The 13,190-nt window shown below is 35.5% G+C and overlaps 1 protein-coding gene and 2 non-coding genes across 5 annotated transcripts in view; 1 reads left to right on the top strand and 2 right to left on the bottom strand.

Annotated features, from left to right (window-relative positions):
• The window catches only part of Rab3-GEF (Rab3 GDP-GTP exchange factor), a 271,271-nt gene that overhangs the window by 6,380 nt on the left and 251,701 nt on the right, over positions 1 to 13,190 (bottom strand). For all 3 annotated transcript variants that reach the window (XM_073974856.1, XM_073974857.1, XM_073974858.1), the window contains 2 exons: positions 12,856 to 12,928; positions 11,954 to 12,000 (listed from right to left, as the gene is read on the bottom strand). In XM_073974856.1, coding sequence (XP_073830957.1) covers positions 11,954 to 12,000; positions 12,856 to 12,928 — 120 coding nt within the window. The remainder of the gene's footprint in view (positions 1 to 11,953; positions 12,001 to 12,855; positions 12,929 to 13,190) is intronic.
• TRNAG-GCC (transfer RNA glycine (anticodon GCC)) lies at positions 1,483 to 1,553 on the bottom strand. The gene has a single exon. It is a non-coding gene; the product is annotated as a tRNA-Gly (tRNA).
• TRNAG-GCC (transfer RNA glycine (anticodon GCC)) lies at positions 1,864 to 1,934 on the top strand. Its single transcript has one exon. It is a non-coding gene; the product is annotated as a tRNA-Gly (tRNA).

Raw genomic sequence — 13,190 nt, 5'->3', positions numbered from 1 at the left:
GGTTTGTTTTTCAACTTTCAGACTATTTTTTCAGGAAGTACGAACTTACCCCTGAGCAACTTGTACCTTCGTATAGGGGACAGTGAAGACAAGATGTTACAACAAAAACCAATGCGATTCGAGAGCAGGTCCTAAACTGAACTTTTCTGAAATTTTGTGTGGGAGGTACTCGAAGGAGTTTACCGATTGAGTCCATATTGGAACCTCATTTAAGTCTGGTAGAAATTTCATAATGTGCAAAGTATGGACCAAGTCGGTTACTTCCTTCAAGAGTTATCGTTCGCACAAATTTTCCGAACTTTTTCGAACTTTTGTGGGGGAGGTACCGGAAGGAGTGGACCGATATAATCCATCTTTGAACTTGAACTAAGTTTGGACAAAATATTACGAAAGCCAAATTTTGGACCGAATCGGCAGATCCGTTCGAGAGTTATCTTGCGCTCCAACCACTACACACGGTGTCATAGGGTTTTTTGTAACTTTCAGGCTATTTTCTCAGGAAGTATGGACTTGCCCCTAATGAAACTTACAGCGTCGTATAGAGGACAGCGAATACAACTTGCGCAAACAAAAATCAAAGAGATTCGAGACCAGGTCCTAAACCGAACTTTTCCGAAATTTTGTGAGGGAGGTACCCGAAGGAGTGGACCGATTGAGTCCATATTGGAACCTCATCTAAGTTTGCTAGAAATCACACGACGTGCAAAGTATGGACCAAATCGGTTATTCCCTACAAGAGTTATCGTGCGCACAAGTTTTGTGACAATTTTTGAACATTTGTGGGGGAGGTACCTGAAGGAGTGGACCTATATGGCCCATCTTCGAACTTAAATCGAATCTGGAAAAAATATTTCGATACCCAAAATTTGAACCGAATCCATTGATCCGTTCGAGAGTTATCGTGCGCACCAGCCAGCCAGACAGACAGACAGACGGACGGACATTGCTAGATCGACTCAAAATTGTCTGAAACGGATATCGTACAAACATACTTGGGGTCTAAAACCATTATTTCGATGAGGCTCATTTTTGGTCGTATCAAAGTGTAAATACCCTCTTTAGCCTAAAGGCTGAGGGTATAAAAATAAATTCATTCTAGACCTAAGCTAATTTCTTAATCGGTTAGTTCTCCCTCTATCACTGATTAGTTGATACGCAACAAACATTAACAAAGCTATTGACATTTTACCCACATACATACAATAATCAATTATCAAATTTCCATTCTATATATAGAAAATAATGTGTGTTATCACATTGTAAGTTGTGTTGACCATCTGTTTGCCCCAATATAAACTTTGCGCACATCGGCCAATTTTGTGAACGGGAACAGATTTGAAAACAGAATTTTTTCTTTAACCTCTTTACCAAAAATCGTAGATGTGCTAGCAAAAAAATTAATTTTTATTCAAATGGAATTGTAATAAAACAAAAATATATAAAAAAGAACAAAGCTAAAAAATCCCCCCAATAAAAACAATTTGCATCGGCCGGGAATCGAACCCGGGCCGCCCGCGTGGCAGGCGAGCATTCTACCACTGAACCACCGATGCTTGGGCAAAAGAGAGGAAACACCAGTTCATGATTTTTATTTTAGTTTTTTTTCTTTAGTAGACAATTGGAAATTAATTGAAAATTTGAATTTTTCAACCCTCATCGTATCGTTAGTATTAGGAGTTTAAATGTTAAGCTATTCTCTTTAGTGGCTTGACAAAATAATATTGGTTTAGAAACTAAGTTGAAAAAAGCATTACCATATTAAAAAAAAAAATACATAAATAGTTTTCAAATATAATAAGACAAATTATTTTTCTTAATCTGATGATATTTCCAATTTGTTTATTCATATTGATTTTGATATAAGCATCGGTGGTTCAGTGGTAGAATGCTCGCCTGCCACGCGGGCGGCCCGGGTTCGATTCCCGGCCGATGCAAATTGTTTTTATTGGGGGGATTTTTTTGTTCTTTTTTATGTATTTTTGTTTTATTTTAGCGTGACGCACACGCTAACCAGTTATTCCAAGTGGCTTTTTCATAAAGTTTTTGAAATGTCATTTTATAGACTTACTTTGATCTCATGCCAAAGAATCAACAAAATCATCACATACAACACAATATATACACTTTCCTACGACTGTAACGCTTTTAGACCCCACATATGTTGGGACCTAATCCGTTTCAGATAATCTGGAGACAATCATCCATCCATCTAGCCCGCCCATCTATCCACCTATTTTACTTTATAACTCTCGTAATGAGTAAACTTTTTTTCAAACTCTGTACATCGTAATATATCTACCAAACTTAGATCGGAGATAGACTATATCATTTCACTCGTTCATATACAGGGTGTTTTTTAAGCTAGATAGAACTTTAAATTGTAAAAAGTAACACAAAAAATTAAATTTTGATGAAACCTTTTTTTTATTTGTTTCAGTATACTCTGACAAATCATCATGAATAGGCTCACGCTTGAACAACGCTACGAAATTATCCAAATTTACTTTGAAAATCAGTCGTCGATTCGCGCAACTTATACCCGTTGTTTTATCGCAAAATTGTGTTCAGCGATGAGCCGCATTTTTGGCTTAACGGGTGTGTTAATAAGCAAAATTGCCGCATATGGAGTGAGACCAATCCACAAGAGACTCTACAGACTCCATTACATCCATAAAAATATACCGTATGGTGCGGTTTTCACGCTGGTGGCATCATCGGACCTTATTTCTTCAAAAATGAGGCCGGAGCTCGCGTTACGGTCAATGGAGATCGTTACCGCACCATGATCAATGATTTTTTGTTTGAAAATATGGATGACATTGATCCGGAGGAGATGTGGTTTCAACAGGATGGCGCTACGTGCCATACGGCGAACGCAACCATCGACTTATTGAAATCAAAATTTGGCGATATGTTGATTTCGAGAAGTGGACCTGTCAATTGGCCTCCAAGGTCGTGCGATTTGACACCTCTCGATTATTTTCTGTGGGGCTACGTGAAGTCACTGGTTTCTGCTGATAAACCAGCAACAATTGATGCCTTGGAGGCCAGCAGTGCTCGAAAAAGTGGCCAAAAATTGGACGTCCAGAATGCACTTCGTCAAGAACAGCCGCGGTGCCCACATGCCCGAAATCATTTTCAAATGTTAATGTCACGTATTGATCTTTCGAATAAAAAAAAATTGATTACAATTTAATTTTTTGTGTTATTTTTTACAATTTGAAGTTCTATCGGGCTTAAAAAAACACCCTTTACATCCCCCACAAAAGTGGGGGATCGGTGTGCAATTTTCACCAAAGGTAGTTCTTGTGGTCTAGAAAACATGGACGTAAATCTATTCGAAGGCTATCGAATGGCTTGTTTAATATTTCTCACAAACTTAAACATAACTCTTTAAAGTATATCCTCTACAAAATTTCACAAAAATGACTATATCGGTTAGTTAGCTAATTCCTTCACAAAGTTAAAAACTTTTAATAACACTGTGCAACATTTTTAAGGTAATGTTGTGCAAACAATTTGAACTGAAGATTTTGTGAAAGTACAGACCCAAACGACAAAAACCCTAGTTGGGTTTTGTTGTGTCAGATCAACCTTGGATTTTATGGCCCCATCTAAACGTGGTTAAATATTGACTTTTAAAAACGAATCTGGGCTATATCTCTGATACCTATGTGGATCTTCATCTGACCTCTGAAGCATATTTGAAGATAAGGGCAAGAATAAAATATTTGTAGAAACAATGAGCTCAAAAAACTACATTTATTGCCACAAATTTTATAAAATATCCAAAAATTCCATTATTTGTATACATTTCGCACCATATCTCCAAAACTGTTTAAAATAAATATTCCCTGGAAATACCTCTACGAGGGCTTGGATAATTTTTCACAACTTTCGATGTGGATAATCACTGCAAGAATTAATCGATCAAATTAAATTTTTGTATGCCGATAAAGGGCCATCCTATAGCAATATGAAAAACTGGTTTAATGAATTCAATCGTGGCTGACACTCGCCAAAAAAACGAAGGTCGCCAAAAACATACTGTTGTGCCAGAAAAAAATTATGCTGTGTGGGAACCGATAATGCAAGATCGCCAAGTTATATACCGTGAGATAGAAGCAACCTTGGGTATTTCTTCCACCAAGTAACATTTGATAATGCATGAACACCTGGTTGCAAAAATTGATTTTTCTCGTTAGATCCAGAAAAATTGGACAATCGCTCAAAAAGAGGCTCTTGTGGATTGGTGCAAAGAAATTGTGAATAAAAATGTTAGTTGTGCTTCAAATGTGTGTGCTTATAAGATCGTTACAGACGACGAATCTTGGATCTATGCGTATGAGCCCGAAACAAAACAGGAATCGAGCGTTTAGGTCTTCGAAAGCGAGCAAAATCCAACGAAAGTTGTTCATGTAAAAAGCACTTCGAAGCACATGGTCGCCTGTTTCTTCAGCAAAACTGTCCGTGTGGCTACTATACGGCTTCAGGAATGTAGGACGGTTAATTCTGAGTGGTACACTACAATTTGTTTGCCAGAAATCTTCTGAGAAATTCGAAAAACGAACAAGATAAAAAGTCTTCGAATCACGTTGTTTTCAGTATATTTTTCAACAACGATTTAATAAATATGTCAATAATGTGGTGAAATCCGAAATTCGAAAATAAAGTGTTGTTGCGAATTGTGTCTGAAATACGTGTTGTAAAAGATATGATGCAAAATACCGCTGAAACAACATGAAATAAGCATTTTAGAGTTTCAGAATGTTCTGAAGAATTGTTGAGAACTTTATTTGGAAGATTTTTGCAAAAGGTTACTTGGTTCAACTCTCAAAAGTTTAGCTGATACTGACCAGAATTCCAGCAATTATGTAAAATTTTCTATATTTTATCGATTTTGATGCCCTAGATGGAGTTTTTCTTATGTGGTCTGTTCAAAAAATAAGTTCTACTAGTTTACGGCTACAATATTGGCAATGACAGCAAGGAAAATTCCTATTCGTTTCGGAGATAAGGGTCCGATAAATACAAAGAATTGTGCTTTTAGATGAGGCCATAAAATCCAAACTGGATCTGGCAGTCATGCGATTTTGTGCACAAAACTAAAGTATCCTTTATTCTGGATCAATCCTTCAGTTACACTCCCCCAACAAAGTTCGAAAATTTTCGGAACATTAGTGCACACGATAAGTCTTGAAGGCAGTAACCGATTGGGTCCATACTTTGCGGAAAAGTTCAGTTTAGCACCTGCTCTCGAATTGCTTTGATTTTTGTTGTAACAACTTGTATCCACTGAACTCCATACGACGGTATAAGTTTCATCAGGGGCAAGTTCATAATTCCTGAGAAAATAGCCTGAAAGTTGCAAAAAAAAAACCCTACGACACCGCGTGTAGTGGTCCAAAATTTGGTCCAAAATATGGCCTTCGTAATAGTTTACAGGGACCTAATTACGACATTCGATTCGATCGAGTATTTGCTCGTGAACGAAAATATCGAAGTATAAAAACCTATTCGCGCCACCAACCGTACATTTACTAAGGTAGATGCATTAGCAACTTCTTAAAACAATGTCAAAAAGTTTTACAAACAAAAATCATTTCGCACATTTTTCATTCCTAAATTATTACCCACCGTATTATTCAACGATTTCAACACATATTTACATTTGTTCATTAATAATTATATTTTTTTAGTTTTTGTTTAAAAATAAACACATTTTTACCATCTACCTTCTTAATGTTTTTGGAGAACACATAGGTTTTCATAGTTCGTTTTTTTTTATTCACTAGCAAATACTCGATCGAATCGAATGTCGTAATTAGGCCTCAGGTTCGAATATGGACTATATGTGTGCACTCCTTCGGGTAACTTCCACACAAAATTTCGGATAAGTTCACTTTAAGACCTGCTCTCGGATGACTTTGATTTTTGTTGAAGCAACCTGCATTCTAAAAGTTTTTTCAGGGGCAAGTCCATACTTCTTGAGAAAACAGCCCGAAAGGTGTAGAAACCCCCCATATCACCATATGTGATGGCTGGAGAGCTCAAAAACTCTAGAACTGAGTTTGAGTTTGAACATGGGCAATACCGGTTCCCAACTTCCGGTACTTCCCCCCAATATTTAAGAAATGCCACTAAAATTGTATGCACGATATCTCTTGAACGGGGCACCCATTTTGGACCATACTTTGGACCTCCTAATATTTTGTTCAAATTTAGTTTTACTTCTAAAATGGTCCATAACTCCTTAGGGTATTTCCCCCACAAAAGTTACACATTTGGGTCTAAGTGCAGTTTAGGGTCTATTCGAACATCCTTTGGAAACGTATACCGAATGCTGTTCGTACAGCGATATTATGTTTTCCCTGGACAAGTCCATGCTTCCTGGCATACTGGTCCACATGTTATACGATGACCCACTGAAATGACTAGTGGGCGCGATATCTATTGAAAAGATATTACTTCCAAAATAAGAACCACAACCATAATGGACTATGTGGCTGTTATCTTCCTGTAATGTCCATCTAAGTGGCATCTCTTCTTCAGTATAAGGCAACATCACGGCTTCTAATACATTACGATACTAAAAACGATTTATAATTTTATTAATTTTATGAATTGGTCCAATCCCTAGAGTTTTGGTATAGAACCTTTATATCGGTACCTCCAGATTTTCGGTATTTTGATGATTTAAGCCACATTTTCATACAAAATTAGTTGTATTTTGAGGATTTCATTTAAATTTTTCGAAAACTAATTATTTCGCATGAAATAATTAATAATTTAATATACTTTATGCCTACAAGATGTGCGTGTGTCATCCAGAATAAAGGATACTCAACGAAATACTGATTTTAATAGTTTTTGTTGTACCTCGAATTGGGGGTTGCTTTAGTTTTTTCCGCTTATATTTGCGACGTAAAATGTTTTTTGAATTTTAACTTTTGTTTATAAAATTCTGAATTCCTTATGTTTGTACTTTCCAATAATATAGATATAAATAAATAAAAAGAAAAATACAAAAAAATACAAAGTTGTTTTCTTAAAAAAAATTACCAAAAACAAGTGAGAAAAGGCAATAGTCGGAATGCGGCCGAATATGTGATACCCTACATCACTAACTCTGTGCATAATCTTTTCACTCGAAAACATTTCTTTTAGGGAGATACAAAAGTTTTCACCTATCTGGCTTTTATACCAAATGACTTAAAGCGAACTGAACCAAAATAATTAATATTTAATTTTATATTTGACTACTATCGACATCACCAACATCAATATGCTTCTATCTCTGTGAGAAATTTTCGTGATGATCCGATCAAAATTCCGACATGTAGTGTGATTGCAGAAAAATTGGAAAAAGGGATGTATTACCGACTATTGCGATATCTCTATTATTTGACCACCTACGCCAACCTACTTTGCATAATTTTAAAGATGGGATTTTCTACTTTCTTAGTCAGGCTTTTAGATGGTCTCCAACCAAAAGTGTGATATTCGTTATTATTATTAAAATCGCAAACTTGAAAAGTTGGCTTCTATTAGCGACTATTGCGATATCTTCGTTGTGTGACCACCTATGACAACCTACGTTACATCGTTGTAAAGGTGATATTTTCTACTTTCCTTGTCAGGTTTTGCTTTTTATATACCTTTTATAGACGCTGAGATATTATCCGACTATCACCAAAATCAATAGGCTCCTTCCTCTGTGAGACCTCCATTAACCCTCGAAATTTCGTGACGATCCGATCCAAATTGCGACCTGTAGCGTGATTTCCAAAAAAAATGGAAAAATGGGATGTATTATCGACTATTGCGATATCTCCGTTAGTTGGTCACCTACGCCGACCTAGTTTGCATCATTGTAAAGATGGGATCTTCTACTTTTATAGTCAGGCTTTGCTTTTGGAAAGCCTCCAACCAAAACTGTGATCAGTATGAAAAGTTGGGTTTTATTTGCGACTATTGTGATATCTTCGTTGTTTGATCACCTACGAGAACCTACTTAACATCATTAGAAAGGTGATATTTTCTACTTTCATTGTCTTTTGGTATACAGAAGCTGAGATATTCGCTTTGGAAAAAAAAACGTTGTCTTTTTATCCACATAAGTTTTTCCCCTATTCCGAACCCTAAATATTATCCGATCATCACCAAAATCAATAGGCTTCTTCCCCTCCGGCACCCCCAAGGTTTAGATGGACAGACGGACGGACGGACACACATAGCCAGATCGATCCAGCTCGTCGAAACATTAATTTTGGTATATATAAGTATGGGTATACGACCATTATTTCGATGCGTTACAAACTTTTTGGCCAAAACCAACTTATAATACCCTGCATAGTGGTGTAGGGTATAAAAATGTACTGAGGGGTGCTTTAGTTTTGGCCGACACTGTAGTTCTTTTATTTTTCTCGTAATATTTTTAAGTTGGGAATACAAATTTCAATAAATAACTTTAAACCAGTTTTTATACCCTCAGCCTTTAGGCTAAAGAGGGTATTTACACTTTGATACGGCCAAAAATGTGCCTCATCGAAATAATGGTTTTAGACCCCAAGTATGTTTGTACGATATCCGTTTCAGACAATTTTGAGTCGATCTAGCAATGTCCGTCCGTCTGTCTGTCTGTTTGTCTGTCCGTCTGGCTGGCTGGTGCGCACGATAACTCTCGAACGGATCAATCGATTCGGTTCAAGTTTTGGGTATCGAAATATTTTGTCCAGATTTGATTTAAGTTCGAAGATGGGCCATATCGGTCCACTCCTTCAGGTACCTCCCCCACAAAAGTTCAAAAATGTTCGGAAAAATTGTCCGCACGATAACTCTTGATGGGAGTAACCGAATTAGTCGATACTTTGCACATCGTGACATTTCTACCAGACATAGATGAGGTTCCAATATGGACCCTATTGGTTCACTCTTTCGGGTACCTCCCACACAAAATTTTGCTTAAGTGTAGTTTAAGGCCTGCTCTCGAATCGCTTTGATTTTTGTTGCAGCCACTTGTATTCACTACCCCCATTACGACGATATAATTTTTTCGGGAGCAAGTCCATATATCCTCGGAAATCAGCACGAAAACTGCAAACAACCCATATAATACCATGTGTCGTAGTTGGAGTGCACGATAACTCTCGAACGGATCAACAGATTTGGTTAATATTTTGGGTCTTTCAATATTTTGTCCAAACTTAGTTTAAATTCGAAGATAGACCATATCGGTCCACTCCTTCCGGTACCTCCCCCACAAAGGATCAAAATTTTTCGCCAAGATTGTGGGCGTGATAACTGTAGGAGGGAATAACCGAATTGAGCCAAACTTTGCTATTGGTAATAATACTTTCAGGCATAGATCGAGTTCTAATATGGACTATATCGGTCCACTCATTTGTGTACCTCCCACACAAAATTTGGAAAAAGTATAGTTTAACAACTCTTCTCTGATCTTATTAATTTGTGACGCAGCAGGTTGCACTTGCGGCCCTGTTACGACGTTGTAATTTTGTTTCGTGGGAAAGTCCATACTTCCTGATATAATGACCCGAAAAGGTCCAGAAAATCCTACCGGCACCACCTAAACTGGCTAATGTGTAAAATAACCCTTTAAGAGAGAAATCGATTTAGCTCAAACTTTGTAAATTGAAAAGTAAAATTGTAATATATTTAAATTCAGAAAATTAAGTACAACATTTTTAATTATATAGTCTGTAAGGAAATATCCATAGACTAATAAAGAAAAAAAATTATTTCCTACAGATTTGTTTTAGGTCCGAATATGTACTACATCGGATCACTCCTACGGGTACACTCTACCCAAAGTTTGGAAAAAATGCACTCGTCTTGGATCATTCTGAATTTTATTGCAACATGTAGTTTTTTGCGACCCTTTCCACCCTGGAAAATTTTTCCAACAGCTAAAAAACATACAGGAGTACTGTGTTAACTTTTTTTCTTCGGGTACGGGGCTGAGGGTATATCTGTGTCGGCTCAGCTGACTGATACTTTCTTACTTGTTTTAATAGTTTTTTTTCGGGATTGGATATGATATTTGTTTTTACAAAACAAACTGATTTCAATAAACAACTTTCTAGAACATATGAAGATCTTAGGAAAGATTTTTCAAGCTCAAAATTCGATTATTTTAGATCATTCTTTCCTGTTCAGGTCCGTAAATACCAAACCTTTCTAATTTACTTGAGTTTTTAACAGTTTGTTATTTCTAAACCTGAGCAGGGGGAATGTTAAAAATAATTCTATTGTTCTTGAATTTCAGCCCTGAGAATCGTTCCTAGAATCCTCATATGTTCTAAAAAGTTGTTTACTGAAATTTTAGGTACATTTTTGTAGTTGACGGTATCCCAAATTTTTGCGCGGTTGGGTATCTTTGGACCAGAATCGGTGAAAAAAGTGTAAAAATTGAATATTTTCAAATGTTATTTGCTATTTTCACCTTTAAGAACCGTTCATAGACATTTCGCATGTTCAAGAAAGTTGTTCATTGATGTCTTTGCTACATTATTGCAGTTGGTTGTTTTCTTGAATATTGAACGGTTTAGTATCTGTGGATCAGAACCAGAGAAAACAGGATAAAAATCCCATTTGCTTTGTTATGTTGGCCTTTAAGAACAGTCTATACAGAGTTCATACCAAGCAAAATGTTCGATGCCAAATATGCCATTCAATCATGGGTGCAAGTGATCTGACATGTCATCTTTTTACCATCTTCATCGATGAATTTTATATGAGCGTGGACCCCAAAAGATGCTATTCATTTCTGGATCCAAAGCATGTCATTTACACCAATGCTTTGACATGTAATTTTCACCAATGCTTTGGCATGTCAATTCCACCAATGCTTTGGCAGGTCATTGTCACCAACCCTTTGCAATGACATTATCATTACGACGAGAGTTTTAACAAAGTTGGTTGTAATTTCGAGTCTCCGACAACATCAAGCCTATTGTAAATAATTAATCTTATATATTTATAAAAATGTGTATAAATAAAAACACTAAATTAATCTCTTTTGGATCGATGGAATGAGTTCAAATGCTGATGAAAAGATCGGATCTTTCACGAGTTCCTTAGCATTGGTTCAAATGCTAATGAAAAGATCGGATCTTTCACGACTTCGTTTAAACCAATGCAAAAGATGCCATGAAATCACGTCATCGTATGGAACTCCTTCCTTCAAATTTGGTGGGTATGTTCTAGAAAGATGTTTATTGGGATCTGAGGTACATTTTTATAGTTGGTTTGAAAGCTGCAGACCAAAACCCGAGTAAAATTTTTAAAAGAAATTTGACCTTGGCGATTTTGACCTTGTATATGAAGTTTGATGGATTATATAAGTTCACAATTTTTGTTCCTTAAGAGAAGATCTACAATTTTGCCTCTGAGATAAATTCAAAATTCCTAACGGTTTGGAAGATATAGTTTTGAAATATAACCCCTTTTTACATCAAAGCATCAAACCTTTGGAGGCCTACAACCGCGAAAGTTGATGAGATAGGGGAAAACGGCGAGACACGTGTCTTCTATTCTTTGGTCTTCTATCACGCTGCGGTGTCAGAATATGGTTAATAAAACATGACTAAAAAAATTACACACAGTGTATGTACCCATAATTTTCTTTCGATAGTCCCTTCATGGAGTTGTAAATATGAGCTAATTCATTCGTGAAATACAATTGTTTATATCTCCCATAGTAATTCTTCGACTTTAGTATTTTAGTTTTTATTTGTTTATATTTTTTTCTGAATTTTTTATTTTAAATGTTTGCAACCGACTTTGTATAGTTATTAACAAAAATCAAATGTGTTAGAAAAAGATGAACATGTTTTAAACGTGCACAAAATCAAAATGATTGCATTAATATTTTTTTTTGGAAATTTTCTAATTATAATGTATTTTTAACCAATCAAAACATTGTACTTACCATGTTCGATTTATATTTTCGTTGTATAAGCTGGCGTGTTTTAGGATCTGAAATAAAAAAAAATATTTTTTTAATGAAGCCATAGTAAGATTTAATTTTTGGTATTCTAAATATGGATTTCTTGATATTTTAAATATATCACTTCCTAAATGTATAAATTGATTATAGAAAAGTTGCAGTATGTCGTGTCCAGTATTTACATTTAAGTGTAACTGGTAACAGCAGTTTTATTGCAGTACACGGTGCTCTTGAACCAACTTTAAACGAAAGGAGCTTACACCTAGGAAGTTTTTTGAGATTCTGAAACTACAAAGTTCATAGATGAGAAAATCAAAAAACAAAAAATCGCCGGAACGCTTTTTAAAAAAATCGAGGTCTAAGTTCACATTTTTAGGGTTTTAGGTTTTCACAATTTTGATGGGAAATGGGATTAAAAAAATGTTGTAGCAGTGAAAATTCTCTACAAGATTGACCTTTACGATATTATCGTAGGTTTAACCGGTTTTGAGATATAAAAGTTCAAATTGGGACAATGAACTTACTGTATCGCCTCAAGAGCACCGTAAGAACATTATCGATCGATACATGTATTTTGAAGTTTAAGACTTATAATTATTTTGCTTGAAACTGGTCATCGATTTTTAGTGACTTTTCAGAAGCCAAAAATCAAACAGCTGAATTTTCGGTTTAAGGTAAAAATCTGTAGCCTTAAAGACTTTTGTTATAAGTCTAGACCATCGTGTATACGCTAACAGAGTTTTTAAACTTTTCATGCTGATTTTAGAAGTACACAATTAAAAAAAATTGACAGAGCAAGCGATACAAAGTACATATATGTTATGTGGTTTTGCCTCAGTTCCCATTATTGATTACAAATAGTCTTTATGAATAGATATACTTACTATATTCCTCCAATACGAAAATTCCACCTTTTTGTGTAAAACACTTTCGTATATGATCCAAACGAACGAAAAACTGAAATTGTAAATTTCAAAAGAATGAAGTTTAAAAAAAAGTAATTTTATATTCATGAAGTTGTTCGTGTTTATTTCGTTAGAAACTTAAAACTACTTTCAACATTATTTTGGACGTTTCTTTAAATGTGGGATTAGGATTGTTTTTTCAATTTTATAATACTGTGCTAAAACAAATCAATTATAATTATAACAACTGAAACAACATGCATTTCAATTCAATATTCAATTCAATAGATTACAATTACAATTAAAGCAATTAA

This window comes from Musca autumnalis, unplaced genomic scaffold (genome assembly GCF_047663935.1).
Source record: "Musca autumnalis isolate F117 unplaced genomic scaffold, ASM4766393v1 scaffold_3, whole genome shotgun sequence".
In the NCBI taxonomy this organism is placed as follows: Eukaryota; Metazoa; Arthropoda; class Insecta; order Diptera; family Muscidae; genus Musca; species Musca autumnalis.
Note: the sequence above shows the minus strand (reverse complement) of the source record. Positions and strands in the feature narration are given on the sequence as shown.